The sequence below is a fragment of the Brachionichthys hirsutus genome, unplaced genomic scaffold (genome assembly GCF_040956055.1).
Source record: "Brachionichthys hirsutus isolate HB-005 unplaced genomic scaffold, CSIRO-AGI_Bhir_v1 contig_206, whole genome shotgun sequence".
In the NCBI taxonomy this organism is placed as follows: Eukaryota; Metazoa; Chordata; class Actinopteri; order Lophiiformes; family Brachionichthyidae; genus Brachionichthys; species Brachionichthys hirsutus.
The window spans coordinates 72,039-89,983 of record NW_027180508.1 but is presented as its reverse complement, the minus strand read 5'-3'; the positions used below and the strand labels follow the sequence as shown (position 1 = coordinate 89,983).

At 40.7% G+C, this 17,945-nt stretch overlaps 1 protein-coding gene across 1 annotated transcript in view; it reads right to left on the bottom strand.

The window, feature by feature from the left end:
• LOC137915720 (actin remodeling regulator NHS-like) overlaps window positions 1-14,277 on the bottom strand; it is a 32,954-nt gene extending 18,677 nt beyond the window's left edge. The window contains exon 1 of the mRNA XM_068758837.1: window positions 13,998-14,277. Within this exon, the coding sequence (XP_068614938.1) occupies window positions 13,998-14,277 (280 nt within the window). The remainder of the gene's footprint in view (window positions 1-13,997) is intronic.
• Window positions 14,278-17,945: the final 3,668 nt, after the last annotated feature.

Genomic DNA, 17,945 nt, shown 5'->3' with positions numbered 1-17,945 from the left:
CCTGCCTCTCTGGACAGTTCTCTGCCAGAACATCCTCTCTGTTTCCTCAGTGTTTTCAGGCTCTCCTGTTCTATGTCATCCCGTATTCCCTCGTTCTATCTTTAATACCTGAGGAAACAGATCCGGTTGAAATCTGGGTACATTTTCACAACAAAACGATTTTGTTTTTGGACACTTTCAATAATGTCTCTTTTATTACCTCCTCAATGGAGGTTTCTGTTTTTGCTGGCCTTTACCAAGAGACACTCTGATTTGTTGTATCTTCAAAATCTATGGATCCAGAAGCAACTATCACTCCAGTGTTCTAATGGTACAATGTGTTTGCTCATTGCGTCAGAAGGCTAATGGATGATTAGAAAACCCTGTGCAATCATTTTACCACAGCTGGAAGCAGTTTAGCTGGTTAGAAAAGCTATGGGACTGCATTGGATGTCCCAAAACTTCTGGCCGCAGGTGTACACACCTAATATACTCACCCTCTCTCTCTCTCTCTCTCTCTCCCTCTCTCTCTCTAACACACACACATGCATGTTCTTTCAATTTGTTTTTCTCTTGTCTTTCTGTCCTTTCCATTCCCTCCATACTCCCGCTACCTTTATTCTTTTGCCCCACCTTCTTCTTTCTCAGCTCATCCACTGATGCATTGTGGAGGCCGACCACTTGAGATCACTGCATTGTCTTCACTCCACCTCCAGAGATGACAAATACCAAAAGCTGTTAGGCAAATAGGATTGTGTAAAAGTAAATAAAAAACAAACATCTATATTGAAGATTTGCGTAGCAATTTTTCTAGGAGCTTTAGCTGTCGGTAAATGGCCCTAGCTCAGTTTTCATAGAGTGAATGTGAATTTAGTGTAACTGGGTTCATATTGGTGATGATACAAGTCATAAAATGATTACCGTTTATCTAATATTAAATGCAGTGTTAGCTCTTCTTACAGGAATAAAATGGGACAGATTATTTTATAGAGAGAACTCAGAAAGAGGAAATTGGACACAGCTCTAGTACTGCTTGAGTTTAATATACAGTAAAGAAGAATTGACTATACTATCCATTGTGCTTAAGAATGACATTCATTCCTCTGAAAAAGGAAACTAATATATAAAAGTTCATTGTATTCAAGTGAAATCATCATTCACTCACAGACTTACAGGCAGAGGTAAACATATATTAGCAAACTGGGGTCACAACAAATTATCTTTTTTTTTCAAACAGAAATGAAAAAGTATAAAATGCTGAATGAAGCAAATGTAAACTAGAAAGACAATCAGAGATTGCAGACCCTTGCCTCCAATAGACTATTCGATCTTGGTTTACTATTCGTAAACAGGGCTTCCGGATCAGAGGGGCCAATCCTGCTCTAGCTTGCTGCTCCGGAACGTACTATACGACACCTTCTGGACTCTTTTTCCCATCATGCCATTCGTGTCCCTCCCTCTTAAAGTGGCAGTTTACAGCAGAGGCACAATTCCTGTTCATGTAAAAATAATTTTAGAATCTGGATCCAGATCCGGATCAACGTCATTCTGGGGGAGGACCGAGCCACGGACAGAACCTTGCTTGTGTAGAAATTTCAAGTCGATTGGGTTACTAGTTTTTGAGTTATGCGTGCGGACAGACAAACAAGGAAACAAACAAACAGACAGACAGACAGACAGACAGACAAACAAACGCACCCAATTGCAATACCCTCGCCTCCTCTTCGGCGAGGGTAATGAGATCAATGTCATTCCTATCCAATTTAGCCAATCGGTTTACTGTGGAATTAAGAAAGGTATTCTACTGTGTAAATCTGTTCATAGGCTTTGAAACCAGAATCCAGGCCACATTATCACCTTGGTTTTCAGAACAGAAATGCTCACTGTCCTCCAACCAAATCGAGTTTTGTCATAATGATATATGGAAAAAGATGTTTGGTCTCAGAATTCACAAAAAGAAATTCTAAATGTGGACAACATATCTTGCGCCTCCAAAACCTGGAACTTCTTGAACTGTATGGGGCCCTCATCAGGGGTTCCAAAATGAATGAGGATGTATGGATTTGCAGGTGTTTTCATAAAGTGGGTAAATCCAATAAAAATATATTTAATATAAAAATATTACACATTAAGTCTGTAGTATCTCTCTTGTGGCTCCACAAGGCGCTGCATACAATAGGATGTGTGATATTGCTGCTATTGCAGTAGCAATATGGGTGTCAAAGATGAAGGTCCTCCCAGCCATCCTTTTAGACGTTCATTTAATTCACGTCAAACCCACCAACGGAGCATTCTGGGTGACTTCACCGCATGATGTCAGTGAATGGTTTGTGATCAAAATTGGGTGCCTTGCATACCAAAGAATATTGGTATGCTTTCATTTTGATTCTAATATTTAATCAATACCATATTTACACAAACAAAAATATATTTTTTTTTATCAAGGAGAGGAAAATAAGTATTTTAGCCATTTATCTTCATTCAACCCAATTAATTTGGGACTTTTCCATGAGTATAGAATGTAATGTTACTATATATGAGTTTACAGTGAGCGAACAAACTGTATGTTGAAGGGCTGTGGCAATTATTTTATAGCTGCCATTTTTAAACAGCCTACTGCCAAACGACTTATTGTTGATGTACAGGGGGTCGTTGACTTATGACGACAATCGGTTCCGAGGGTTGGTCTCATTTACAGATGTAAGGAATCAGAACATATGTCAAAGTACAAATGAACCCAGAAGATGCACAGACTTCATCTGTATACGTCTTTAATGTAGGCCTTAAAAAGGTCCTTCAGAAAGCGACCCTGACTCAACTGTTACTGTGATATAAATAATCAGCACACAGTTCACTGCAGTCATGAATATGAATCTGGAATCAAAGAACCAAAATGTTGTTGGGACGAGGCTCTCAAACAAAAGCAACACACCTTTTGGTCAGTGTGAATGAACATCAGTGTTTTTCTGCACCAGATGATAGAAGCAGGCAATAACACGCATCACAAAATAAAACTCAAATGAAAAATGATGAAGTTACTTAGGAATAGTCTCATTAAGATCAAACTGTTTTTAGGTAGAGCTTCTGACTGTACTATACTGAGCTTTAAAAGAAAGAGGTGAATGTATAATGCATCATCTCCCCCTTTTATCCCAAGGATGAGAAGCGGGCCAGTTTCTGTGGGACATTCAATTGGTGGTCACAGATCTTTGTGTTTGTCTAAAATGTGCAGCACAAGTGTGTGATTGCAGTGCACGACATCTTTCATAAATGTATGAACAAAGAAGAGAAGGATCCGGCCTCCTCTTGTTGAGATTTCACCTTGTGAAACAGAAGAAAGCGGAAAAAATGAAAGTCTAATTAATCTGAAAATTCAGTAAAAAGAAAAGAACATCGCTCATTTAAATATATTTAGAGATTTTAATGTTTTGTTTTCTTTTAGAGCCTGAATTGTCAGAACAAGCACCGTTATGATAGAACTACATTAGCATGCGTCAGCCATTTACCGAATGTGATAATGAGTGATTGGATTGTGTGAGATCAGTGTTATCAGAGCTGTGACCATGTTGCAATGATAAACATCAAATGGTGTAAATGTGCTGCACGCAGGTTCAGCTGGGGCCGTATCATCCTCAGGATCACTGCTTCTGATCCACTGGAAACCATATGGCTCTGCTTTACCTCAACACGGATGGATGAAAGCGCTCATTTGTTTGGCAACAGACTCTCAATTTGCATATGTATAAAAATATACACACATACATAAACATTTTCGAATATAGTAAATCGAATTTTTAATGTAATTTTAAATAAATTGAAAATTGTAATTTTCAGTGTAACAATTTCTAGTCAGCTGCGAGGGCTTCAAAACTTCAAAACTAGCTTAGCATACAAAGAGGTCAAATGTTTGATTCATCACCAGAGAGTTTTTTTTTCTTTCTTGTCTCTCCAACTGTAAAGTGAGGGATCATTTTCACAGGCCTTCATGAAACCTGCCAACAGATGATGATTGATGGACCGTTCCCTTGAATATGAAATGGCAGGTAAAGATAAAAGATACACACGGCACATTCCTATTTTCAAAGAACATAGAATAAAGTGTTTTTTGTTTATTTGTTTGTTTGTTTGTTTGTTTTGAGGCAAATCAATGGTGTCTCCATGTCAGTATATCCAGGTGGAGTCGCAACTCTCGCCACAGGAGTGTCCCTGGAGTAAGTGTCCACCTTACTGTTCAATGCCTCTGGGATGGATGTCACTGAGAGACTCGGGGGGGGGGGGGGGGGGGGGGGGCATTATGCTTGCTAATGTGTGCAGCTGTGGATGCTACGTTGCTGTGCAGTAAAATATGGTGTCCAAACAACAAAAAACACACTGCAGAAATGTCTGCGTCATAGAAACACAGTGGAGCTCCAGCAGCATATTGCATCATGTCCTTTAATCTCGCAGGCAATGTTTCCTTCAAATCCATATACCAGCAGAGAGAAACTGCAGGTTGCTTGAGGGTGGGGGGGTGAACTACATGCTGGTCTGCCACTACCACCAGGCTCACCTGGTCAAGGCACTTTGTTACAATGATGAGAACCATGGTGTAGTGTCTTTTTCAGCTTGAAGATCTAAAGCTGTGAAGATCCCGGTTTCCCACCGAAGACACTTCCTGTAGCAGCGAGAGACAGTTCAACCCTCAAAAAGGACACACTTTCATCATCCACTGGGACAAGCTCTAAACTATTTGTTCTGCTACTTTTGCTAGATGTGCTAAGACAGTCTTTGTTCTTGTCTGGGTTATTTGCAACATACTGTGTAGCAATGTTTGCAGATGAGATGTTGGCTGAATGCGTGACAATATTAACAATATTTGTCAGTGAGGCTGAATAAATATTCCCTGGTATAGGGAGTGCGTCCAGTTAGCAGGTTCAGCTTTGACAAAGGAGAAAGCCCAACTTACTGTCAGATGATTTTGAAATGGGAAGGGTTCTGAGTGAAGTATGAAAATATTGAAGCAGTGAGATTGTGCAGGTTCTTCCTACTGAAAGGCGGAACTTCCATCACCTGCTGCAGTTTCATTGGCTTTGATGGGTGCTTAGAAAGAGTGTTGTTGCTCTGTAAGCGGAGGTTTGTAAGATATGAAACACTTGAATAATTCTAGTTGAACAATAGTCAAAAATGTTTGGTAAAACAAAGTCACTTTAAAATACATCCGCTATAGAAAAGGTTTTTCAGACTAATTTGTAAACAAACAATTAAAGAAAAATGGGGGGGGGATAAAATTGGCTACATTTCTTTGCATTTTCAGATACATAACAGCATTAATTATAAAAACGACTTTACATGAAGTTGTCCTGGTATTTATTGGGATTAATTCTAGATTATGGTGAAGGTAATACAGAAGTACTCGGGTGTCAGATATTAATTGATGTAAGCACTGATACAAGGAGACATAATAGGGATTGTGACTTTGATAGGTTAGTGTAGGGAATTTCCATAGTAGATGGGATTCCACAACGTGTTTACATGCCGACAGAACAACAGGGACGCACCACGTTTAGTTTGTTATTGTAATGACTGATTTCAATTGAACGCATCACAACAGTGATGTCACACAACACAGATAAACATGGGCTTGGATTGGCTGGGGCAAAGTCCCGCCTTCAGGGGAGTGAGGACGAAGCAGGAAGCATCTTCATTCCAACGAAGCGTGGGCACGAGAGCTGTGTTGGAATCTCAGCGCTGATATCTGAACTAACTTGTACTGATCTGTTAATTATATAAATGTCTTAATCTTAACCCACATTCTCCTCATTGAATACGCACCCACAACGGAGAACAAGAACCGGAAGAGGGTTTGGTAAAACCCTACATTAGGCTATTAATCTGCTATCACGTGTCATCTGTAGGGACTCGTCCTCTGTGGAGTAATTTGCTGGGTAGCATACATGTACACACACACACAGAATAGTGACTTGTAATTTATTTCTACAGTAATTATTCAACTGTGTGGCGATAATTATAGATTATGCTGATAATTATATTAATACAATGGAAGCAGGCTCAGGATACTGTAATTATTTCTTGTATCTGGATTATTATTAATTTATGATATTGGATAAACAAAACTAGGACCTGCTATTGAATGTAGCTCAACCATTCATTTTCTGCTTAGGAGAATTTATATCTTTACAATAACTTACCAGTAATTGAAATTACATTTAATTCCCCCAACCTTACTTTGTGCTTAGTGGAAAACCTTAACCTGAATTAGTTAAGATAAATAAATTTACTTTTCTTAGCATGTTTGCAGGTTTCTAGCTTGCCAATCCACATGTAGTCTATCCCCAACATCTGGAACAGCTGTGCACGCCTGCGGCCTTTCGCTCTGGCCTGTCATCCGGAGGTACATTAGTGTGCTCATTAAGCAGGGGTACATGCAACACACATGCAAAGGCTGCACACAAGGACGTACGCTATCATTCCTTTAAGTATCGCTTCTCACCGCTGCCTTTGTGAAAGCTCCTCAGGTGTGGTCATCCTGTTAGCAGAGGCAGTGCCTGTTTGTGAAACTGAGTGCCTTTGTGTCCAAATATGCGTGCTTAACTTCAATGCATGTGTGCGGTGCAAAAGAAAGTAGATGACTTTGGTCGGCTCAGTGATAAAACTGATCGTGACAGATATACGGCTAATTAGTGCAGCCTTGGCTTGGCTGTCTTCACCTCTCACCAACCTGCTGTGAAATTGGATTAATTTACCTCACTTTAATACAGCCCTGGAATTCAACCAATCAAGTTTCGTTAAGAAGCAGCTTTACTTTGATTTATTAGTTTCATCTACAATGCATGTTTGCATGCTTTGATTTTGTCTTAAGTGTACGTGCTCTCTCGTGTAGATAAAAACATGCTTCACACAGCGTGGCGAGCATGTTGACTTCGTCAAGCCAGGGGTGGCATGTAGTCCAATTAGGTTGGCTCTGCTTTACGGCGTGCTAAGGTTCTTACCAAAGACAATCTGTTACTAAGGAACTCCCTAAGAGCAGCTCAGTCCTTAAAACAAGCAGCAGACAACCTCTCCTAAGCCTTGTCTGCCTCCATCTGTTTCCATCTTGCTGATTAGGAACTCATCTCTGTACCACCTATGCTTTGCCCCTAAATCCCCAGTCATATTTAAAGCCTCTGCTGTCCATATTCTGAACTCTGCTCAAGCACATGCCTACACATGCCTACTTCTATTTTAATAATCTTTAATACCAAGGTAACAATGGACAGATCAAGTTATTTCAGCTAAAGGGGTAGTATTAACTGACCAACTGGGAAGGACAGCTATATCTACACAATGTGTGTGTGTGTGTGTGTGTGTGTTCAAGGCCTATCTAGGAGGTGGTGATTTGGCCAAAACATTGGTTTTCCACTTTTCGCCATGTTAAAATGCCTTGTAGACTAAGACCAGCCTTAAATTAGGCTGTAAATGTATACTATTGACTTGCACTAAGTTACAATATTTCATTTAACAAAATTTATTATCGACAGCTTTAATTATCAGAACACTGTAGTAATGCGTTCACATTGTGATTGGATCTGCTGATCAATCGAACTGCGAAGTAAGAGGACATTAACTGTTGCAATCTATTTGATTCAGCTGAAAGAAATCTCCAGATCATCCAGTATTAGTGACTCGAACTCATCTGGCATGAAGAAGGAGATAATCAGGGTTACGTTTCATATGAGTGCTTGAAATGACTTGGTTTCATAGTGGTTAGAGAAACAAAAACTGGTCTTGAATTCACTCTTCATGAACTCACATTTTCTTCCTTTCTTCAGCCTCTCTGCATCTCTCTCTCTCTTTCTCTCTCTCTCTCTCTAACTGCTATTTGCCAACAGCACCCCTACTGAGTAGAAAAATGTCTGTCAGCAAGAACCTCAGCGTGGGATTCTCTTGTGATGCTGAGAGGAAATCACAGAGTGAGGGAGGAAATCAGGGACGGAGAGAAAGAAAACAACTTTTTTCATTTACTGCTCAGACAACTGTAAATAAATATCACTTCAAACATGGTGCACATTTAAAGCAGAAGAAGGTTTAGACTGAGGATAACATAAAGAAATTAGTTAACTGTACAATTAAGTGCCATTAGTTTCTATATATGGAGTATATATAGAGTTTAGTGCTTTACCTGCAGCAAACGACCAACAAATGTAGGTGGAAAGAGTCATTATGGCTTTCATTTTAATCAAAGCTCAATACAAATTGCCTTTACCTACAATATTTGGTGTTCATTATGTTCCTTACTGAAGATAGTGACAAACCTAAAAATCATCCACACGGGTTAAGAGTTAAGAGTCCTGGTTTTATTGCTGGTAGAATTATGGCACGAACACGCACACACACACACATCAGAGATGCATTTTTGTACATAAAGGCATATTGCATAAACAGACACATTTTCATGAATCAACAGTATGTAAGTAAAATATAACTGTTGCAAACATCCCACGATAGGGTTAATTATTATGTAATATCACGCATTCAAATAAATAATTATGAAAACATGAATCTACAACACATGAATAGTCATTTCTTTTAGTCTGTGTTTTGGAGACAGTATTTGACACTTGAATCAAGAGCCAAAATTTGAAGTACTTTTTTTATTTACTTTTGGCATAACCAAAACAACTACAACAACACGAGGCCAGCTTAAGCAGATGAGGAATCATCTCCAAGAAATAACGAATGCCAGCCAAGCAGCCAGCGGAGTCTAGGATGTACAGACCAAGAGGTTCTACATGCATGTTTTATTGCAGGCTGAAACAGCAACAGAGACAAGGGTACTTAAAGCAGAATTTCAAATGATACCACAAGAGGCTGAAAGAAGACGCTCGAGTTCAGCGGGTCATGCGTGCATGTGAGTGTGTGTTAGCATAGCCTATATGCGGGAGAGCAATCACTTTAGACAAGAGTAGTATAGAGGTAACTGGACCATGAGGACAGAAAATGTGCAGTGATGATTTTTACGCTCTGTGACATGGGAGACTCAAAGGACCTGAAGAAAATAAAGCGTGCCTTGTGTTTATAGTGAAACTATGTGTGTGTCGGTGAAAGTTTACATCCTTCATACACAATGTAATTAGTTTCTTCTGTCGTGACCTCCCCTTTGGTTCCGCGCTAACAAAAGCAACTGAATGCTTTATTTAGTTGTGGTATTCCTATCCTGTGTATAGCTTTCTTTCTTTCTTTCTCTCTCTCTCTCTTTCTTTCTTTCTTTGAATTCTTTCTTTCTTCTTTTCGCATTGCATGCTGGAAGAGAATGTAAGAACTGTACATCTGAGGAGAGAATGGCATCTGTGCAATATTCATGTTGTTGACGCCATTTGACTGTTTGTTTGTCTGTTTGATAGCCGGATTACAGAACAACTGCTGGATGCATCTTGATGAAAAAAAATCTGAAGATGGGGTTTGGTCTAACTTAGATCTGATTCAATTTTGAGAGCGATCCAGAAACCTGTCTAGATTTTTAAAAAAAAGAAAAATATATGGATTTTCCCATAAACTTATAACAAAGTGTTTTTCAAAAGCTCATATCTTATAAAATACACATTCAATTCACTCACCAAAAATCACAGTCATAAAGTGGTCCGATATGCATTATCATGCAAAATGTCATCTGGATCTGATCCAGATAAACGTCAGGAGAAAATATAAAATGTTAACATTGAAAACCCCATTTGTGAGGGTTGCTATGTTGTTGACAGAACATCCTGTCTGTTTCCTCAGGATTTTCAGGCTCTCCCGTTCTACGTGTCATCCCATATTCCCGAGTTCTAGCTTTATAACCCTTCTAGGACATACTTGGGTCCATCTTTGGTGAAATCTTCATGCAAATCTGTTTTTGTGTAATTCTGTTAACCAAACCAACAACAAACATACAACCAATCACATAAAGCCCCTTGGCAGACACATTTATTGTAACAATTATGGTGGAGAGGCAATGCGAGGCAATGCGATGCAATGGGTGGTGCTATTGCTGCTGTGTCGAGTTTACACAAACAAAAACAAATAGATTCGGGTGAGCGGCTGAAGACGAGAGAATTACTGATCGTCTTCAAGAAGTTATATGAATGAATGAATGAATGAACGCCAATCTGATTGCATCTGCAGTGATGGGCCACAAACACTGATAAACCGTGATGTAGTAGATAACATAATCTTATTGGTTAGCACCACTTTAAAGAACGTTTTTCAATGACATTTTGACTCACTGATGACAATTTGATGTTTAAACATGCTGAGATTGTTTTTGTGGTCTAACGTGGCACCCTACAGATTTGGAGATTCATATTGATAAGATTTATTTGTTGACTTTGTCTGCTGCTCATGATTTATACTTGCATTTATATTGTTATTATTTCATTCAAATTTTGAGAACATTAACAACTCATCTTTATTCAACCTTTAAATTAATTGAGAACTAATTATCTTTTGCAATAACGACCTGGACCTAAGTTGCATGTTTTTAGTGGCGGGAGGAAGCCGGAGAAGCCGGAGAGAACCAACACAGTCACAGGGAGAACATGCAAAGACGGAGTTGAACCTGAAACCTTCTTGCTGTGAGGCAACGGCACTATCCACTATGCCAAAATCTGAATCTGTGATAAGGCAATTTTCTCTTTCAGAAAACCTTCAGCAACAATTCAGTGTTGATTGTTAGTCTTTATTATAGGGTGAATGTTGAAGAGATGAACGTGACAGTTTTATTAAGGCGTTAGAGCCGCTCTTCCTGTTCTTTGAATCACTTGAACTTCTGCAAACAAAAATGCACACATATGTTGCTATGTTTTAATTTAGAGTTGGAGCTGCAACGGCATCATTTCTAAAACATATTCATTGTTAAAGTAAGGCACTTCCTATGACTCATTGTGGAGATAGAAGGTGCTTTCATTACTCAGAAGTTAGAAACACATTCTGTGTTTTCCCTCAGAAAATTCAGCCAAGGCCAAGCGATACATTTTTGTTTTGTTGTCTGTGTGCGTGCACGCTTGTGTGTGTGTGTGTGTGTGTGTGTGTGTGTGTGTGTGTGTTGCTCAGGTGAAAAGTCCTTGCCAGACCTGTCTTACAGGAAAGGTTCGTCTGTTTCAACAGCGTCAGCGCGGTGGGCACACCCATAGGTGCATCTCGAAAGGACCGCCATCAGGTTTCGATGCCAATGCAGACGCTGGTTCAGTGTTTCATAACAACAGACGGAAACAGGCATTTACGGAACAATCGATTCCAGCCGCCTTTCAGACAATAGAAGCCTCTGCTATGGAAAGGATTTCCACTTTGATTCTGCTGTGCCTCGGTGAGTCGGCTTGCTGCTTCTGTACGTTTCCTTGCTTCAAGCCTGCCACACCTGTTGGTGCACCTTGGGACGGGGGCCAGAGAACCTCGCTGTCTGGGTGACGCTATTTGTCTTTAGGTAGAGCTTTTTGCTCTAAACGTAGGATAAGCAGGACAAAGCAGCTGCTTAAGAATTATTTTGAAGTGATAAACTAAACTTGAATTTAAATTAACCCTGATTTTCAGTTTCACTATCGCTGAATCTATTTGCGTTAGAAGACATCAATCTTGCTCATCCATTTCTATATGGACCTTGCTTTATGCAATGATGTGCAGTCATGTTGGAACAGGAAGGGCCCGTCTCCAAACTCTCTCCACAAAGTTGGGAGGATGAAATTGTCCAAAATGTCTTGTCTAAAGCATTATGAGTCCCATTGATTGGCATTAAGGGGCCAAGCCTTAGCCAGCACTCGGCAGTCAGACAATACTCGTACATCAGATTATGAAACAGAGAAGCGAGATTCGCTGACCCTCTCCTGTGATTTTACGTGGCCTGAGTTGCTGTTGTTCCCAATCACTTCCACTTTGCTGTAGTACTACGTTGATTGTGGAATACTTAGCAGGGAGGAAATTTCCCGGCTGGACTTGCACCGGTGGCACCGTGTGACTGTACCACACTGGAATTCACTGAGCTCCTCACAGCAACCCTTTCTTTCACAAATGTTTTTAGAAGTAGATTGGCTGCCTCGGTGCCTGATCTGAATTCCTGAATTCAATGATTTAGATAGTTGAACAAATACTTTTTACAATATATTGTAAGTACTGTATAGGTATTTGCTAAATGCTTCCCAAAATATTGCATATTGATCATGAATAGGTTATTTATTCCAGCTGAGGTCAGAGTTGAGCGTCATAAACTTGGTCACATGTACAACATTGTTAATGGTATTGCTCCAGACTGTCTTAAATGTCTTGTTTAAAAGTCATCAGAGAAATGAGAGCCAGTTCTGCCTCATGTGTGGCAGCACCAAACAGCCTTTTGAAGGACTTCATTTGTATTCTGGTCTCTGTGCAGAGAACAGACTCCCCACATTAGTCAGAAAGATGATTCAAAACTGTTGTTAAAAAAAGGGTTGCGGTTCAAGTATCTTAACGTCGACTGTTTTTTAATATTGTACATTTATTATGTATTTGTTACAATGTACCATGTTGGAAATAAATGTTACACTGCATGTGTAACATTTAGGGTTAGGGTTAATCTACATATGTACTATACATATATATTATTTTTACTTAGAAAAGCAATCAATGAATCAATGAATCAATTAGTCAATCAAATAATCAAGCAATCAAACAAATACAATAGTTTTTTTTTTTAAATCTAATTTCCCTTTCTACTGGATTTAACTCACCAAACGGAACATTTTAAACTGGAAATTGTGTGTCTTTGGCTGTTCTTGGGTTAAATATGAACAAACGCTTGGAAAGCAATGGATGCTTAACTAATATGCAATGTCTGGTTGCAGAATCAAGCATCAACTCAACACATCAATATTTGAGAGTGTTCACAGCGGGAACAAGAGATGAGATGGTTTCTGACTTAAGCTTTGTTGGCGTGCTTACAGAGTACAGAATGAGTACTTTGATAGTACTCTTTGTCTGTGCTTTTGTCTTTTGGAGTCCTTCAACATTGACACGTAAACATCTGTCCCTGAACATTCCAAACACATGAACCCATCCACAGCCATCAGACACTGTTCTACGCAAGGCATTCTCCCTCACTCATGCTCCAGCCTGTGTTTGTGTGTTTGTGTGTGTTCAATATAATAAAGCCTACAGCTTTAGGCTCCATAATGCTCTTTGATCGTCCTAGATTATGATAACCTGCAGTGATGAATTCCACAGTCACAGAAATTTGACTAATATTGCTGATCGGGTATCGTCTAAAATCGAAAGCCTTATTCTGAAGGGACTGCAGAGGACATAAATAATGTCTGTAAACGAGCGGCTGCATTCAGCTCAACCTGGTTTCTTCTTCTCCTTTTTTTTTTTCAGGATTCGTTCACTGAAATCATCGCACCCGTTGGATATCTCATCCCGATCAGTTATTATTGACCCTGCGTCATGGACATCTGGGTTCATTATTAATGCTGTGTTGGTGCCGCTGCATGTAGGGTGGGTTTTGGCGCACGGGGAGTTGCCCGTGAAAACGCGAACACGCACACGCGTCTGAAATAAATGCGCCTTTTTTTTTTTTTTTTCAATGAATACTCGACCCCGAACTTCGTTTATTCGCGCTCTGGCGCGATCGACGCTTCACGACGATGTCCCCGAAAAACATGCGCCTGAACATGCTTCAGGTGTGCGCTACCCGCAGTACCAGACTGCGATGCTGAGCCAATGCAGCGGCAACACACACACACACACGCCCCTCCGCTACACGCACACGCCCTCGTCGACGGACACACGCGCACGCCTCCGAGTCTGGACCGCCAATTGAATGAACATCATCCAGTGCTCTAAAAACGCATCGAGGTGCTACCGGATGGACAAACGTCCAAAAAAAAAAAAAGACGGTAGATTTACAATTGAGGGGTGGGACGCCGCTTCAAAGCATGAACGCGCACATGCGAAAGAATCCATCTGACTTTATTCATGTCTAAATCCTAAGGCGAGAAGGGTGCGCGCGCGCGCGCGTGGAGGTTTTATGGTTTACTTACGCACTGCCTCCTTCTTGGGGTCCAGGGCACCGGCAGTCTGCTGTATCTGGCCTATTTTGCTCTGGAGGACCCAGACCCGCTTGTTGGTGCTGATGATGTCGCTCTCCAGCTCCTGAAATAAGGAGCAGGCGTGCCGGGCCAGGTCGGACAGCTGTCGCAAGGTCCGGGACAGAACCACGTTACTGATGGCACACAGGTCCTCGAAAAGCAGACCTTCATCGTTGGGGATCTGGTGCCTGCACAGAAGCTGCGGCTCCACAGTCCTTTTGGCGAATGGCATTTTACACGCCAGAAATAATAGGAGTTGTAAGCCAAGTATAAATTCCGTCTGCCTAGAAGAAAAAGAGAAAAAACAGACAACATCCAAATCTATAAATCCACGAGAACCCCCGACGAGGTTCGGGCCGACGGCGCGTTATTCCCGGGCGTCAATCCAAAGTTCCCAGCTTCTCCTTGAGATCCTCCATTCTGTTGGGCATTCTGGGGATCACTCGCACTCACACTCCCGCGCGCACACGCACACACACGCACACACATGCAGGACGCAGCGACGCTCGGGTCAGTGGCGTGAGGGATGCGTGTTGAGAGTCTGCGATCATGGGTTGCCTCCGTGGAGCGTCACGCCAGCCGGTGCGAAAGGGAAACGCTGCTCAGAGATTTCAAAATAAGAAGTCGACATCTGGGTTTTTGTATTTGGTTCTTAATAATAATAACGGCAAAGAAATGATCAAAATCGCTAGAAATGCTCCAATAATTTCACAAAATAAAACAAGTACATACAGACCATCTTGAAATTGGCTATCTCTGTGTCTAATTCGTGTTTCCGTGCGCTTTCAGCTTTTATTTTTAGATCTGTCTTTACTCTCCCTGTCTATTGTGGCTTTCTTGGTTGATGCAGCTCTGCCTCTGTGGCCTGAAGTGTGAGCAGGTTGAGAAGATGCGAGAGGACTGGGAGGACTGGGAGGACTGGGAGATGTTGAAGAGAATAGACCCCAAAATCGACCTAAAAGTTTGTCGCTTGTTGGGCAGGCCGTGACAGATAAACGGCCTGCCCGGCACACAATAGATGACAGGGGATCATTTGCTCAACTTTAACCTGAAAATGTAATGAATTACGAGTTTAATTTAACAATCTGTCAGGTTTGGCTTGTCACTATATAATCAGGATGATTAGCTTTCTATTTCAGTAATTACATGAGTTGCCAGCACTTGAAACAACGGCACTATTTGTTATTGGCCTTTGTCACTCTTATTGTTTTATGACTGTGATTTATAAAAACAAACAAACAAACAAACAAACATGATTTTGAACCACTACAAGTACAGTAATGACAACCTTCAGAAAAAAAATCTAATATATATATATGTCAGGTACTGACATCTCTTTGAAATCTTTAATTGGGGACTTTAAGAAAAATAACCTTGTGGAGAACAAAACTGATCTATTTATTTTATTTGATATGAAGAAACTTTGAAAGACACAAAACATTTATGTTTTTCTTTTTCAATGGATCCCACCTTCTTACATATACCAAGAGATAGGAAGCAGCTCAAGCTATAGATCACAGTCAGATATTTATTTCCTTCTCTCCTGTCTAACATATAGCGTAAGTATAAAAAGCAACCCAATGTGATACATTAATGTTAGGTAGTTTGCTGCATCCAAGCTAAATTGTCTCATAGGACTTTAGCAGAACAATGTCCGGTGAACAGATTGTTCCCCCCCCCCCCCCCCCCCCACAACTCAAATTTCCAGGATGATGAGCCTGACTGTTGTGTGTTTCGTTCACAGTGATTAGCCTGTAGCCTCTGGGCTCAGTCTGCGTAGGCATGTCTGCAATAAACTTGCTGTTGCAGCAAATCTGAGGCAGCGCAGGCTGACAGGAAGCTCTCACATGCCTCACTCTGAATGAAACGTTCCTGTCTGAATCCCAGGGAGCGGCAAACTGCAAAGTGATGGCTTACACCAAGAAACGGATGTTGCCGTGAACGACAATATTGTTTTTGTTTGATTAGTGAAATTGTTAATGTTTTTCAATAACTTGATACTTTTAACCTTCTTCTTTATCGTTGAGATCAGCTAGTGATGATGAGACTGTATAGGTGTTCGATGTGGTTCAGATTATAGACAATTGCCTGCTGTACACCTGTTTAATGAATAATTAGACTCACCTGTGGTTGAACTCTTGTCAATTTGAAGTCTAAAATTTAGCTTTGCGCCTCAGACTTTTATTGGGGTGTAGTCATTCAAGTGTTATGATCTTTAATGACTTTTTTGAAGAAAGTGACTTTTTTGTGTGTTTGTGTGTGTGTGGGGGGGGGGGGGGGGGTATCTGTGTGTGTGTGTCTATAAATGAACAAATCTTATTCGCAATCTATGGGCCTCAGGATTTGGGAGTATTTTGGAGTTTAATATCTCAAAGAAAATTTTGATTCTGAAAGGAAACCTCAGGTTTTCAGACAAATCTGTTCGGGTTAGGGGTGTGCCATGTCGTATCGTTCACGATAATGCCTGTTTTTTTTTTTTCTTCTATAACTTGTCTGCATTTGTGCTCAACATTGACAACGTACATACCGTCAGTCACTGTTAGAGTTCTATGCAATTTTAGTTTTATTGTGATTGTGACCATCACCTGCCATCTTGGCAGACTAGCCTATTCATATTTTATTAGTTTTATCACGATAATACCTGTTAAGCATTTGTTTTATAGCGCTCTTATTCTCTGTGTAAAAGTAGGCTTTTATTTTGTAGAAGCCTACAGGATGTATGATGTCGCTTTTAGTCCTGCTGTCTGCTGGTGTTCATGGTCAAGCTGCCGTTCCGCTGCACGACCTGAGAAGTAGCTCAATAAAAATGCCCATGAGAGGCTAAAGAGAACACGAGTGAAACCTTCATTCTTTTTGCACTCCTGCACGCCTTAACAATACCGGTACAATTATCAAAAGGGTATACACATTTCAGACTTGCATGTGCATGTGAGTGTGATTCTGACAACAAGGCAAGAAGTTCAGATGAAAAGTCAATCCACAAAAAAGGGGGAAAATACATTGAATTTATGTCACCACCTCAGAGAGCAACACCTGTTCCAGTACGAGGTGTGTGTAAATGTCCCGAGAGGAGAACTCAGCGGCTCATGCTAGCCACAGCCAAAACAAAGCACACATGGTTCAAAAGGACATCACCGTGTGTTTGACTAGATGTATGACAACAAAAGCAAACACTGGAAAGACATCACCGAAGCAGTCACCATTTACTTGGCAAAAGACATGATGCCAATCAAAACGGGTGGAGAAAAACCTCAATAGTAAAACTGTCAATGTGGATTTAGAGAATCCCAAACGTGCTGTTTTTGTTTTTGTATATTTGGTGTTATTAATATGTCTCTACATTTATCCTCTGTAGCTTAGTCCATACACGCCATGCCTACCAACTGTCCAGTCTAGTGCAAACATTCATCCATGAGGAGGACACCTCGCCAAAGGCATCAGCGCTGGTAAGCATTCTTGCAGTCAGAATGCCAAATACACATTCCCTCCAAAACATAAAATCTCTCTGGCAGCACATTTTATAGTGGCCAAGAGAAAAACCATGACGTTCATCTGGCATCGTGATTATGCCACGACTGTCAGCAGGCTTTGAATTTTACACCTAAAGAGTTCGAGTTGAATGTTAAATATACGTATACCTTTCAAAAAGGGCAATCTGACTGACAATGCATCTTGAGTGAGTGAAAGTGTAACACAGACTTTCCCCTTGTGAACAGCCATGTGACGTTCACTGATCCTCTAAAATGTCCTACCTGTAAATGACAGCTCAGATACACCCTGTTATGGCTCTGCTGTCCAAAGGCCAAGGCAGCAGCGAAGGTTATCGATACTTTATAATAGAGTACGACATCTGTCCTTCCTGGTGTTAGTTGGCGTGTGGATGAAGCAGAAGCAGCCAGG